General features: G+C 40.7%; 1 protein-coding gene across 2 annotated transcripts in view; it reads left to right on the top strand.

Moving 5' to 3' along the window:
* Positions 1–15,650, top strand: part of adam9 (ADAM metallopeptidase domain 9) — a 77,496-nt gene that overhangs the window by 19,297 nt on the left and 42,549 nt on the right. For both annotated transcript variants that reach the window (XM_046346555.1, XM_046346554.1), the window contains exon 4: positions 5,176–5,254. In XM_046346555.1, coding sequence (XP_046202511.1) covers positions 5,176–5,254 — 79 coding nt within the window. The remainder of the gene's footprint in view (positions 1–5,175; positions 5,255–15,650) is intronic.

The following is a 15,650-nucleotide window of genomic DNA, read 5'->3' as shown; positions in this document are numbered from 1 at the left end:
GGAATAACTGGGACATTTACAGCCTCCGGGAATTGTGTGCAGATCCTTGCGAAATGGGGCTGTGCATGAGGTGATGGCGGCAGATGAATGGCATGACATTGGGCCTCAGTCACGCTATATTTATGCATTCAAATTGCCATCGATAAAATGTAATTGTGTTTGTTGTCCGTAGTTTATGCCTGCCCATAACCCACCGCCACCATGAGGCACTCTGTTCACAACGTTGACGTCAGCAACCTGCTCGTCCACACAACGCCATCTGCTTGGTTACAGTTGAAACCGGGATTCATCTGGGAAGAGCACATTTCTCCAGCGTGCCAGTGGCTATCGAATGTGAGCATTTGCCCACTGAAATCGGTTATGACGACAAACTGCAGTCAGATCAAGACCCCTGGTGATGAAGACAAGCACTCAGATGAGTATCCATCTGTGAGACGTTTCTAACAAACCCACCATTTCATCAGCTATCCGGGTGGCTTGTCTCAGACCATCCCGCAGGTGAAAAAGCCGGAAGTGGAGATCCTGGGCTGGCGTGGGTACATATGGTCTGCGGTTGAGGCCGGTTGGACGTACTGCCAAATTCTCAAAAATTACATTGGAGGTGGCTTATGGTAGAGAAATTAACATCAACTTATCTGACAACAGCTCTGGTGGACATTCCTGTAGCCAGCATATCAATTCTGATAACACTGAGGACGTTGGGAAAAAATATATTGGGTATTGAGTAGACTGATCCCCCATTTAATTGATCAGTACAGTGCAATATGAATGTCAATACACACAATACGCTGACCGGGAAGGTGATTTCACACAATACTAATATTTGGGTAAACTCTTCACAGTTGTGTTCTGTGGGTGTCACCGTAGACGGATACCCCATTTCATTGCTTTACACCCCAACCTTGTTTAATATTTATCTAGTCTAAATATGGCACAATTCCACCATTTGTAACCATCATACTAGGTACTTTTATTTTGAAGGCAAACTGAGAATGATCACATCGCGTCAGTGGGTAGCCAGATGTCCTCCAGATTTGTGCATGCGCGCGCACCGGGAGTGAGACCTTTTCTTTCTCTCTTCTATTGAAAAGGCTACCGTCCGGTTGAAATATTATTTATTGTAAAAACAAACTGAGAATTGATTATAAAAAACTTTGACGTGTTTCTACGAACTTCACGGATACTATTTGGAATTTTTGTCTGCCCGTCGTGACCGCACGAGCCTGTTGATTACTGAACAAAACACGCCAACCAAATGGAGGTTTTTGGATATATATAGAGAATCTTTATCGAACAAAATGAACATTTATTGTGTAACTGGGCCGTTTACTTTTGGGCCGTTATTTTTCCAAACATAAAAATAGTGCCCCCTAGCTTCAAGAGGTTAAGCTGTGTTTTGGTGTATTGCACTTGTGATTTCATGAAAATTGTAATATTTTCAGTAATTTAATTTGAATTTGGCGCTCTGCAATTCACCGGATGTAGACACAAATTATCCCGCATAAGGGATCTGAGCGGCAAGAGGTTTTAAGTAGCAGGATAGCTATGTATTTTCATGAACTGAAGTTAAATTTCAATAGGTGAACAAGTGGCTACCTAGCTAATACTTAATCACAAGGATTCCTAAATCATTTCTAAGAATAATGAAAACGACTGCAGTTTCTACTGGGCATTGTTTTCAGGCTGGTTGTATTGGTGCTATCTAGGTGCCAAGCTAAAGCCAGCAAGCTACCCCAGAAGTTGCAGTCGAACAAACTGCTTTATTACCAAAGTGGTATTGTAAACACATCGTTCGTGGCCGGTGTTAGCTTGTTTGCAGAATGTTTTGTACAGCTTTGACAGGGCTACTGGTAGTGGTGGTGGCACTTGGCTTGCACGTGTAAATAGTGTGATTGTCAAATAGTGTCCTTTGACGTGTATCTTTTATGACACGCAAAGACCCAAACGGCGTTCCATAGTATGTCATGAAGCTAATAGCTGTGACGCTATTACTGTAACTCCGGTAAGGCAACATCTGAAAAATATCACACTTAGTAGTGCTCGACCATTCACGATAGCCAACTTCACCCACGACAGAGAACGGTTGATTGTCAAGGGCAATGAATTCCATTATCTTGGTGTTAATGGATTTTGCCTTTAAGTTGTCTCGCTGAAATGTTCTTACTCTTTCAAATGGTGCTTGACTTGTTGACTGCTCGATCCACACAGCAGACATCGTTGGCTAGGTTAGGAATGTTGTGTCGCACATCTAGTGCAACATTTTACGTGGAATCATTATGTCATGTGCATACCTATATAGAGTAGGTACGTCAGGTTTGACATCAGATTTGCACATCGGCGTTAAACTAGACATCGGGACGATATTGATGTTGGAATTTTTAGGTAATATCATCCAATTCTGATATGTTCACCTATATATTCTGCATCCCTAATAATTACCTTACCAACGTTCTCTAGTAATACTATTCCCATGCTATATGTCATTGGTCACGTGCATGAGATGCATACATGTATCACGTAAACTGGGCAAGAGTTGAGAGAATAAGGAATATTTTTCCCAAAAAAATTAGATTTCGGTAACAACTTTTCAGTCACAAATGGCTGTAATTAGGTTCCAGCTTCAGCAACACTGACAGCGCGTTTAACACTTTGATGTTCTGTGGTGGTCGCTGGAGGAGAGCGAGACAGACAACGGGTGATAGTCACTTGCTGTCTTTAAAAGATATATATATATTTTACATAGCGCAAGTCTGAGCTTAAAGAATCAGACAAGCTCAGTGAATATATTTGATTTGATTAAAACACATAGGATGTGTCCATATATGGAAAAATATATGTTAAAAAAATGATAACCAATCGATACGTTGCAAGAACCAATGACTTTTGGTCGTCCAATATATGGCTTCTGGACAAGTCTCTGAATGTCCTTGAGTGGCCCAGCCACAGCCCGGACATGAACCCGATCGAACATCTCTGGAGAGACCTGAAAATAGCTGTGCAGCGACGCTCACCATTCAATCTAACAGAGCTTGAGAGGATCTACAGAGAAATATGGGAGAAACTCCCCAAATACAGTCGTGGCCAAACGTTTTGAGAATGACACAAATATTAATTTTCCCCAAGCCTGCTGCCTCAGTGTCTTTAGATATTTTTGTCAGATGTTACTATGGAATACTGAAGTATAATTACAAGCATTTCATATGTGTCAAAGGCTTTTATTGGCAATTACATGAAGTTGATGCAAAGAGTCAATATTTGCAGTGTTGACCCATCTTTTTCAAGACCTCTGCAATCCGCCCTGGCATGCTGTCAATTAACTTCTGGGCCACATCCTGACTGATGGCAACCCATTCTTGCATAATCAATGCTTTGAGTTTGTCAGAATTTGTGGGTTTTTGTTTGTACACCCGCCTCTTGAGAATTGACCACAAGTTCTCAATGGGATTAAAGGTCTGGGGAGTTTCCTGGCCATGGACCCAAAATATTGATGTTTTGTTCCCCGAGCCACTTAGTTATCACTGTTGCCTTATGGCAAGGTGCTCCATCATGCTGGAAAAGGCATTGTTCGTCACCAAACTGTTCCTGGATGGTTGGGAGAAGTTGCTCTCGGAGGATGTGTCGGTACCCTTCTTTATTCATGGCTGTGTTTTTAGGCAAAATTGTGAGTGAGCCTACTCCCTTGGCTGAGAAGCAACCCCACACATGAATGGTCTCAGGATGCTTTACTGTTGGCATGACACAGGACTGATGGTAGCGCTCACCTTGTCTTCTCCGGACAAGCTTTTTTCCAGATGCCCCAAACAATCGGAAAGGGGATTCATCAGAGAAAATGTATTTACCCCAGTCCTCAGCAGTCCAATCCCTGTACCTTTTGTAGAATATCAGTCCGTCCCTGATGTTTTTCCTGCAGAGAAGTGGCTTCTTTGCTGCCCTTATTTGACACCAGGCCATCCTCCAAAAGTCTTTGCCTCACTGTTTGTGCAGATGCACTCAGGCCTGCCTGCTGCCATTCCTGAGCAAGCTCTGTACTGGTGGTGCCCAGATCCCGCAGCTGAATCAACTTTAGAAGACGGTCCTGGCGCTTACTGGACTTTTTTGGGCGCCCTGAGGCCTTCTTCACAACAATTGAACCACTCTCCTTGAAGTTCTTGACGAACCGATAAAGGGTTGATTCAGGTGCAATCTTACTGGCATATTGCTGCCAGTAAGATTGCACCTAAATGAACCATTTATCGGTTCGTCAAGAACTTCAAGAAGAGTGGTTCAATTATGTGAAGATGGCCTCAGGGCGCCCAAGAAAGCCTGTGAAGCCCATTTTGAGCAAAGAAATGATGGCACATGTTTCCTTTTTAGGTAACTATGGTTGACAGAGGAAGAAGAATGATTCCAAGCACCACCCTCCTTGTGGGGTTATTTGACTTAAATCAGCATGACTGAGTGATTTCCAACCTTGTCCTTATCAACACTCACACCTGGGTTAACGAGAGAATCACTGACATGATGTCAGCTGGTCCTTTTGTGGCAGGGCTGAAATGCAGTGGACATGTTTTGGGGGGGGATTCAGTTCATTTACATGGCAAAGAGGGACTTTGCAATTAATTGCAATTCATGTGATCACTCTTTATAACATTCTGGAGTATATGCAAACTGCCATCATACAAACTGAGGCAGCAAAATTAATATTTGTGTTATTCTTAACTTTTGGCCACGACTGTACAGGTGTGCCAAGCTTGTAGCGTCATACTTGAGACTGTAATCATTGTCAAAGGTGCTTCAGCAAAGTACTGAGTAAAGGGCTGAATACTTGTGTAAATGTTATATTACATTTTTAAAACTTTTAATACATTTTCAAAAATGTCAACTTTTTTTTGCTTTGTATGGGGTGTTGTGTGTAGATTGAGGGGGGAAAACATTTGAATCCATTTTAGAAATAAGGCTGTAACATAACAAAATATGGATAAAGTTGAGGGTTCAAGTAAATATTAACTGCTTTAACTACTACAACAACAAAATATAATAGGTAAAGCAAGTCTCACAATTTTACTTCATTTAAAATTACCATACATTTTTAATCTCACTTTATGATGTTGACTATTTGCCCGGCCCTGATACTTATGTTCTGATGTGTAATTCCTGACTGAGGGTGTAACTTCAGCGTGTGTTTTTGTTTTGAAGGCTACTGCTCCCCGAGGACTTCACTGTGTACACACATGCCAAGGATGGATCTCTAATAACCAACAGACCTCCAATGCAGGTAAGACCATTTAAGATAACCTAGGGGTACTAAGGCTTGGCGATATCCATATTTTCATATCAATGATATGCCCTTGTTAAATATTGTGGTATACATTAGGAGCACCTGCTCTTTCCATTACATAGCTTTCATCTGGTCAGTCTGATCCCTTATTGATGTCACTTGTTAAATTGTCTTCAATGAGTGTAGATGAAGGGGAGGAGACAAGTTAAAGAAGGATTTTTAAGCCTTATAACTGATCAATTATTTAGTACATCGTGAAATCATGCATAAATTATCCTACACCATCGCAAAGCATGTGAAATATATTCACATGTGTGCTGCCTAGTTTCAGCGGAATTTCATCTGCAGGCAGTAATAGTGTGACCTAAAGTTTGGAGTGTAACTGACAGCGTTTTAACTACTTAGACATGTTTGTGCCTTATCCAAATCATGTCCAGTCTATTTGAATATTCCCCAACCAGAAACCGTGGATTGGTGGCAGCATTTGTGCAAAGCTGAAAGAGCAAACCACTGCTTTTAACCTGTCTAGCGGAACCCCTCGCCTACAACCAATAAAATTGCAGGACGCCAAAAACCAATCAACTGAAATCTCATGAATCAAATTTCTCAAACACACAAGTATTAGGCACCATTTTAAAGATAAAATTCTCGTTAATCCAGCTACAGCATCTGATTTCAAAAATGCTTTACAGTGAAAGCTCCACAAACAATTATGTAGGTCAACACCAACTCACAGAAATACCCAGCCATTTTTTCAGCCAAAGAGAGGAGTCACAAAAAGCACAAATGACGGTAAAATTAATCACTAACCTTTTGATCTTCATCAGATGACACTCATAGGACTTCATGTTACACAATACATGTATGTTTTGTTCGGGAAAGTTCATATTTATATCCCAAAATCTTATTTTACATTCGCGTATTACGTTCAGTAGTTCCAAAACATGCAGTGATATTGCAGGGAGCCACATGAATTCACAGAAATTTTCATAATAAATGTTGATGAAAATACAACCATTATACATGGAACTTTAGATACACACTTCTCCTTAATGCAACCGCTGTGTCAGATTTTTAAAAAACTTTACGGAAAAAGCATAATCTGAGAACGGCGCTCAGAGCCCAAACCTGACAGAGAAATATCCACCATGTTGGGTAGTCAACATGATTCATAAAAAGCATTATAAATATTCACTTACCTTTTGATCTTCATCAGAATGCACTTCCAGGAATCGCAGTTCCACAATTAATGCTTGTTTTGTTCAATAATGTCCATCATTTATGTCCAATAGCTTTTTTTGTTTGGTAAACAAATCCAATTAGTCCATTCAGACGAAACATTCAAAAAGTTCTATTACAGGTCGAAGAAACTTGTCAAACTAAGTATAGAATCATGTCAAACTAAGTATAGAATCAATCTTTACTATGTTTCTATCATAAATCTTCAATAACGTTCCAACTGGAGAATTCCAGTGTCTGTAGAAAAGCAATGGAACGAGAGCTACCTCTCAAGTGAAAGCGCGTGACTGAGAATGAGGCTGCAGGCAGACCCCTTGGTCAAACCGCTCCCATCTGGCCCCGCTTCAAACAACGTTCTAAAGACGGTTGTCATCTAGTGGAAGCCTTAGGAAGTGCAAAATAACCCATGTCCCACTGTGTATTCAATAGGAGTGAGTTCAAAACCTACAAACCTCAGATTTCCCAACTTCCTGTTTTGATTTTTTTCCCAGGTTTTTGCCTGTCATATGAGTTTTTTTGTTATACTCACAGACATCATTCAAATAGTTTTAGAAACTCCAGAGTTTTTTTTCTATCCAATACTAATAATAATATGCATATATTAGCATATTATATGCATATCTGGGACTGAGTAGGAGGCAGTTCACTCTGGGCACGCTATTCATCCAAAAGTGAAAATGCTGCCCCCTATCCCAATGAAGTTAATCAGGGCAAGGTGACCGGAAACATGACCGAATACAAACAGTGTAGTTATTCCCTCCGCAAGGCAATCAAACAAGCTAAGCGTCAGTGTAGAGACAAAGTAGAGTCGCAATTCAACGGCTCAGACACGAGAGGTATGTGGCAGGGTCTACAGTCAATCATGGATTACAAAAGAAAAAACAGCCCCGTTGCGGACCACTGTGTCTTGCTCCCAGACAGACTAAACAACTTCTTTGCTCGCATTGAGAACAATACAGTGCCACTGACACGGCCCGCTACCAAAACATGTGGGCTCTCCTTCATTGCAGCCAACGTGAGTAAAACATTTAAACATGTTAACCCTTGCAAGGCAGCAGGCCCAGACGGCATCCCCAGCCGTGTCCTCAGAGCTTGCGCAGACCAGCTGGCTGGTGTGTTTACGGACATATTCAATCAATCCTTATACCAGTCTCCTGTCCACACATGAACAATGGTGGCCCTATTGAAGCCTGTTCCCAAGAAAGCTAAGGTAACTGAGCTAAATGACTACCGCCCCGTAGCACTCACTTCCGTCATCATGAAGTGCTGTGAGAGACTAGTCAAGGACCATATCACCTCCGCCTTACCTGACACCCGAGACCCACTCCATTTTGCTTACCGCCCCAGTAGGTCCACAGATGACGCAATAGCAATCACACTGCCCTAACCCATCTGGACAAGAGAAATACCTATGTAAGAATGCTGTTCATCGACTACAGCTCAGCATTTGACACCATAGTACCCTCCAAACTCGCCCTGTGCAGCTGCATCCTGGACTTCCTGACGGGCCGCCCCCAGGTGGTGAGGGTAGGTAACATCTCCACCCCGCTGATCCTCAACACTGGGGCCCCACAAGGGTGCGTTCTCAGCCCTCTCTTGCACTCCCTGTACACCCACGACTGCATGGGCATGCACGCCTCCAACTCAATCATTACGTTTGCAGACGACACTTCAGTGGTAGGCTTGATTACCAACAACGACGAGACGGCCTACAGGGAGGAGGTGAGGGCCCTCAGACTGTGGTGTCAGGAAAATAACCTCACACTCAATGTCAACAAAACAAAGGAGATGGTTTTGGACTTCAGGAAACGGCAAAGGGAGCAGCCCCCTATCCACATCTACGGGACAGTAGTGGAGAGGGTGGAAAGTTTTTTTTAAAGTTCCTCGGCGTACACATCACGGACAAACTGAATTGGTTCACCCACACAGACAGCATCGTGAAGAAGGCGCTGCAGCGCCTCTTCAACCTCAGGAGGCTGAAGAAATTTGTTTTGTCTCCAAAAACACAAACTTCTACAGATGCACAAACGAGAGCATCCTGTCGGGCTGTATCACCGCCTGGTACGGCAACTGCTCCGCCCACAACCGTAAGGCTCTCAAGAGGGTAGTGAGGTCTGCACAACTCATCACTGGGGGCAAACTACCGGCCCTCCAGGACACTTACACCACCCGATGTCACAGGAAGGCCAGAAAGATCATCAAGGACAACAACCACCCGAGCCACTGCCTGTTCACCCCCCTATCATCCAGAAGGCGAGGTCAGTACAGGTGCATCAAAGCGGGGACTGAGAGACTGAAAAACAGCTTCTATCTCAAGGCCATCAGACTGTTAAACAGCAACCACTAACATTGAGTGGCTGCTGCCAGCATAATGACTTATGTTGACAGCAGCCATACTGACCAACATACCACTTGAATAATGGAAAATTGATGTAATAAATGTAATAAATGTATCACTAGCCACTTTAAATAATGCCACTTTATATAATGTTTACATACCCTACATTACTCATCTCATATGTATATTCTGTACTCTATACCATCTACTGCATCTTGCCTATGCCGTTCGGCCATCACTCATTCATATATATTTTATGTACATATTCTTATTCACCTATGCCGTTCGGCCATCACTCATTCATATATATTTTATGTACATATTCTTATTCATTCCTTTACACTTGTGTGTATAAGGTAGTTGTGGTGAAATTGTTTTGTTAGATATTACTGCATGGTCGGAACTAGAAGCACAAGCATTTCGCTTGCATTAACGTCTGCTAACCATGTGTATGTGACAAATAAAATTTGATTTGAATTTACCACAGGTGGAATCCAAGTTGTAGAAACATCTGAAGGATGATCAATGGAAACAGGATGAACCTGAGCTCAACTTCGAGTCTCATAGCAAAGGGTTTGAATACTTATTTATATGAGGTATTTCTGTTTAATACATTTGAAAAAATGTTGAACAACCTATTTTTGCTTTGTTATTATGGGGTATTGTGTGGAGATTGCGCAGGATTTTTTATTTTTTTAAATCTGTTTTAGAGTAAGGCTGTACCATAACAAAATGTGCTAAAAGTGAATGTCTGAATACTTTCCGAAGGCACCTGTATATACTCCTTACTTGAAACATGAATATCTTAACAGCCTATCTGTTATTATAGACATGTTTGCACAGTGGCGAACCAATAGGCCTTCAGTGTGTGACAGGTTTTTGATTCTGAAAGGACAGAAACCATAATACCAGCGCACTCATGTAGGTGTGCACTTTTTGTAAAACGCGAAGGGCCAGTGTTGTAGACGTAGATATCATCCGTATACCCACATTTCGTTCAGTGGGCATTGCTTATACTCACTTCTTAATCCCTATGGATGTGTATCAAAGTAGTGTAGTGGAGGTATACAGTGGAAACGGGTTCTCTGGAGTGATTAATCACGCTTCACCATCTGGCAGTCTGAATCGGGGTTTGGCGGATGCCATGAGAACGCTACCTGCCCCAATGCATAGTGGCAACTGTATTGTTTGGTGGAGGGGGAATAATGGTCTTTGGAGTTTTTTCTTCGTTCCACTGAAGGGAAATCTTAGATTTCAAATGGGTTTCCATGGCACACAATCGATGTCTCAAGGCTTAAAAATCTTTCTTTAACCTGTCCCTTCCCCTTCAGCCACACTGATTTGAAGTGGATTTAAAAAGTGACACCAATAAGGAATCATAGATTTTTACCTGGTCAGTCTGTCATGGAAAACGCAGACGTTCCCAATGTTTTGTACAGTGTGTGTGTGTGTACATGCACAGTCAGTCAGGTCCCAAATTATTGGCACAAATATATAATACAGATACTGAGCTATATTGCATGCTCAAAACATTTGGGAAATTATATTCTTTAACTAATACATCTGCTTTGAATACCTTGAGCCTTTTTCTATAATGTTTTATGAGATTGGAGAACACATTGGGAGGGATTTTAGACCATTCCTCCAAACATAATCTTACCAGAACCTTGATATGCTTTGTCTGCGCTTATGTACTGAGATGGCCATTGCAAAATGTTGATTATGTGGTCAATTAATCATTTCTTTGTGGATTCTGATGTGTGCTTGGGGTTATTGTCTTGCTGGAAGATCCACTTGTGGCCAAGTTTCAGCCTCCTGGCAGAGGCAACCAGGTTTTTGGATAAAATGTCCTGATACTGGAAAAAGTTAGAGGCCATTGTTGATCTTAACAAGGGCCCCAGGACCAGTGGAAGCCAAATAGCCCCATAACATCAAATATCCACCACCATGTTTTGTAGTAGGTATGGGGTTTTTTCAACCCAAAACCCACCACTGGTATGTATGGCCAAAGAGCTCTGTTTTCATGAGCAATTGTATTAGTATAATAAAAATACATTTTAGCTCAGTATTTTAATTATTTATTTTATGCAGTCTTTTTTTGTTCATCTTTATAATCGGTGCCAATAATTTTGGACCTGACTATCATTTATCATTTATCGTGATATCATGGATATAGGATAATACCGGTATGCTCATCACCTAACCCAACAGGGCACTGACAATGTATCACCCATTTAACATCTCTCAAATGCACTTCTTTCTCATAGCTTTTTATTGACTGATTTGCGACTGCCTTGTATAGAAACGTGTGCTGTGGAAATGGCCTCTTCTACCCAACCTGTTTTTGTTTGATTTAATGGATAACTATGTTTCTTTAAAACAGAAACTCATGTTAAAAGTATCATACTATCCGATAAAAACAGTCACTTCAGTACAACCATCCACAATGAATTCTTAGTCTTTTTGATTGGATGTCCTATTTGTATGAGACCGACTGTGTTGAACTTGGGTCTCCTGTGCACTACAAGACTGTTACAGCCCTGCTGTCAGGATCGTGAAGGTACAATGAAATAGTTCTATCTACTAATTAATTGGCGTTCATTTCTAGGGATGCACGGTATATCGGAATCAGCCGATATTAGCTAAAAATGCCAGCATCGGTATCGTCCCGATGTCTAGTTTAACGCCGATGTCAAAGCTGACGTGCATACCTATATAATGTAGGTACATGAGGTAATGATGCCACGTAAAATGTTACACTACACCTGCCACACAGCATTCCTAACCTAGCTAACAACGTCTGCTGTGTGGATCAAGCAGTCAAGCAGTCATTTGAAAGAGTAAGAATTTCAGCTATACAACTCAAAAGGCGAAATCCATTAACACCAAGATAATGGAATTCATTGCCCTTGACAATCAACCGTTCTCTGTCGTGGGTGAAGTTGGCTTTCGTGAATGGTCGAGCACCAGTACACACTACTAAGTGTGCTATTTTTCAGATGTTGCCCTACCGGAGTCACAGTAATAGTGTCACTGCTATTAGCTTCACGACATACTATGGGAACGCCGTTTAGGTCTTTGCGTGTCAAAAAAGATACACGTCAAATGACACTATTTGGCAATAACACTATTTGCACATGCAAGCCAAGCTCCACCACTACTATCAGTAGCACTGTCAAAGCTGTAAAAAACATTATTCAAACAAGCTAACACCGGCCATGAGCTATGTGTTTACAATACCACGTTGGTAATAAAGCATTATTTGTTCGTCCGCAACTTCTGGAGTAGCTAGCTAGCTTTAGCTTGGTACCGAGCTAGCATCAATACAACCAGCCTGAAAACAATGCCCAGTAGAAACTGCAGTCGTTTTCATTATGCTTAGAAATGATTTAGGAATCTAGGTAGCCACTTGTTGTTCGCCAAATGAACTTCAGTTCATGAAAATACATAGCTAGCCTGCTACTTAACCCTGTTGCCCAAAGCCAATGTTATAAGCAGGCAGCTTGCTTGTGAGGCTCGTCCTGACCGGGTTATGTGTCGTGAAGCTAGCCACAATAAGGATTAGGCACAATAGTGTAATTTGTGGTTTGCCTTCAAAATTAAAGTACCTCTTTGAAAGTGATGAAGGTTACAATTGGTGGAATCATGCCATATTTAGACTAGATAATGTTAAACACGATTGGAATGTGAAGCAATGAAATGGGGTATCCGACTACTCGGTGACACCCACAGAACACAACTGTGAAGAGTTTACCCAAATATTAGCGTTGTAGCTCTTTTCGCATGACCTTGTGAAATCACCTCCCCAGTCAGCCTATTGTGTGTATTGACATTCACATTGTACAGCTTTACCAAATGATTGGGGATCAATGAAATGGGGTAACAGTCTACTCAATACTAGAGGTCGACCGATTAATCGTCATAGCTGATTTAATTAGGGCGGATTTCAAATTTTCATAATCTGTAATCTGTGTTTTTGGACGCCGATTACATTGCAATCCACGAGGAGACTGCGTGGCAGGCTGACCACCTGTTACGCGAGTGCAGCAAGGAGCCAATGTAAGTTGCTAGCTAGCATTAAACTTTTCATAAAAAAACAATCAATCTTAACATAATCACTAGTTAACTAGACATGGTTGATGATCTTACTGGTTTAACTAGCTTGTCCTGCGTTGCATATAATCAATGAGGTGCCTGTTAATTTATCATCGAATCACAGCCTACTTCGCCAAATGGGTGATGATTTAACGAAAGCGCATTCGCGAAAAAAGCACATTCGTCCCACAAATGTACCTAACCATAAACATCAATGCCTTTCTTAAAATCAATACACAGAAGTATATATTTTTTAAACCTGCATATTTAGTTCAAATAAATTCATGTTAGCAAGCAATATTAACTAGGGAAATTGTGTCACTTCTCTTGCGTTCAGTGTAAGCAGAGTCAGGATATATGCAGCAGTTTGGGCTACCTGGCTCGTTACGAACTGTGTGGAGACCATTTCTTCCTAACAAAATCCGTAATTAATTTGCCAGAATTTGAAATAATTATGACATAACATTGAAGGTTGTGCAATGTAACAGCAATATTTAGACTTAGGGTTGCCACCCGTTCGATGAAATACAGAACGGTTCCGTATTTCACTGAAAGAATAAACGTTTTGTTTTCGAAATTATAGTTTCCAGATTTGACCATATTAATGACCTAGGCTCCTATTTCTGTGTGTTAATTATATTATAATTAAGTCTGATATTATATTTAATAGAGCAGTCTGACAGAGTGGTGGTAGGCAACAGCAGGCTTGTAAGCATTCATTCAAACAGCACTTTCCTGCGTTTGCCAGCAGCGCTTTGCAATGCTTGAAGCGCAGCGCTGTTTATGACTTCAAGCCTATCAACTCCCAAGATTTAGGCTGGCAATACTATAGTGCCTATAAAAACATCCAATAGTCAAATGTATGTGAAATATAAATGGTATAGAGAGAAATAGTCCTATAATAACTTCAACCTAAAACCTTTTAACTGGGATTATTGAAAACTCCTGTTAAAAGGAACCACCAGCTTTTATATCTTATGTTCTGAGCAAGGAACTTAAACGTTAGCTTTTTTACATGGCACATATTGCACTTTTACTTTCTTCTCCAACATTGTTTTTGCATTATTTAAACCAAATTGAACATGTTTCATTATTTATTTGAGACTAAATTGGTTTTATTTATGTATTAAGTTAATTTTAGTGTTCATTCAGTATTGTTGCCATTATTACACATATATATATATATATATATATATATATATATATATATAAATCTTCCAATTTTAATCGGTATCGGCTTTTTTTTGGCCCTCCAATAATCGGTATTGGCGTTGAAAAATCATAATCGGTCGACCTCTACTCAATACCCAAGATATTTTTCCCCAACATCCTCAGAGTTATCGGACTCCAAAATATCCATGCAGTATTGTTTTTCCTCGGGAATAGTGTTCAATACACATAGGTTGACAATAAATATAGCTCAATAAACAGTTGTTTCAGTCCCACAATAAGAGCTACGATGCTAATGTTCTCTGGGTGTCACTGAGTAGACTGAAACCCCATGTCATTGATACACAATCCATAGGTAAGGCTGTACAGTGAAATAAGTATGCCCCCAATTAAATTCTAAAGTATAATACATCCAGTGTGATTTCAAGACTTTTGTCAAATTAACAAATTGCCTTTTGTTGATTATATGTAACAACATTCCAACCTCATTTAGCATGATCTTTTCAATTATTGCTTAATTCTACTATTTGTATGCATCTGTCAATGACACTTTTTTTGAAGGCTAACCGCAAAGTCCACTATTGTGGCTAATCCTTATTGTGGCTAATCCTTATTGTGGCTACCTTCAACTAAATGGGTCCGACCACCATTAATCAAATAAGAACTGTCTTATAAATTAGGGTTATTTTAGATGACACCTAGCTATATAGTTAGCTAGCTAACTATATAGCTACTGAAACAGATGTCGTTTTGCTATGTTTTTGGAGAACGTTCTTTGCATCTATGAGCTAACAAACTTTTTATGACCAGCACCAGCGAGACACCTGAAATACAATTGATAGTGTAATAACTATGTAAACAATGTATGAATGTGTTAAATTATGTGCAGTCCTGATTGGTCAACAAACTTATTGTTAATGTATCTTTTTTGACATGCAAAGACCCAAACGGTGTTCCATAGAAATCCTGATTGAGAATGAAACGACCTGAACAAATTAACAACGAAACAGCACAGCAAGTAAGTGAAAGAAATGGGGACATACGTAAATGCCAAAATAACTTTTTGGTCAATATGGTGTGTCTAACCTCTAACTAGGAAAGTCAGTTAAGAACAAATTCTTATTTACAGTGATGGCCTAACCCGGCCAAACCTGGACAACGCTGGGCCAATTGTTCGCCGCCCTATGGGACTCCCTATCACAGCCAGATGTGATACAGTCTGGATTCGAATCAGGGACTATAGTGACACCTCTTGCCCTGAGATGCTGTGCCTTAGACCGCTGCGTCCGTGTGTGTGTGACTATTTAACTGTACTAAAATGCTTTAAAAGCCACTAAAATTTTAAATATCGGTTATAGCTATTGTTTTTTTTTTGGCAAGGAAAATATCGGTATCGGCCAAAAATGTAATATTCGTGCGACACTATTAATTTCCTGTTTGGATGGAGCCAGAACAGGCGGAAGCAATTCCCATTGTGATGGAGGAAGGGAGTTGTTGGGTTAAAGATGCACACATTCATCACGTCATCATTCAGTTGTCCTCCACACTAAT

This window comes from Oncorhynchus gorbuscha, linkage group LG04 (assembly GCF_021184085.1).
Source record: "Oncorhynchus gorbuscha isolate QuinsamMale2020 ecotype Even-year linkage group LG04, OgorEven_v1.0, whole genome shotgun sequence".
NCBI lineage: Eukaryota > Metazoa > Chordata > Actinopteri > Salmoniformes > Salmonidae > Oncorhynchus > Oncorhynchus gorbuscha.
Note: the sequence above shows the minus strand (reverse complement) of the source record. Positions and strands in the feature narration are given on the sequence as shown.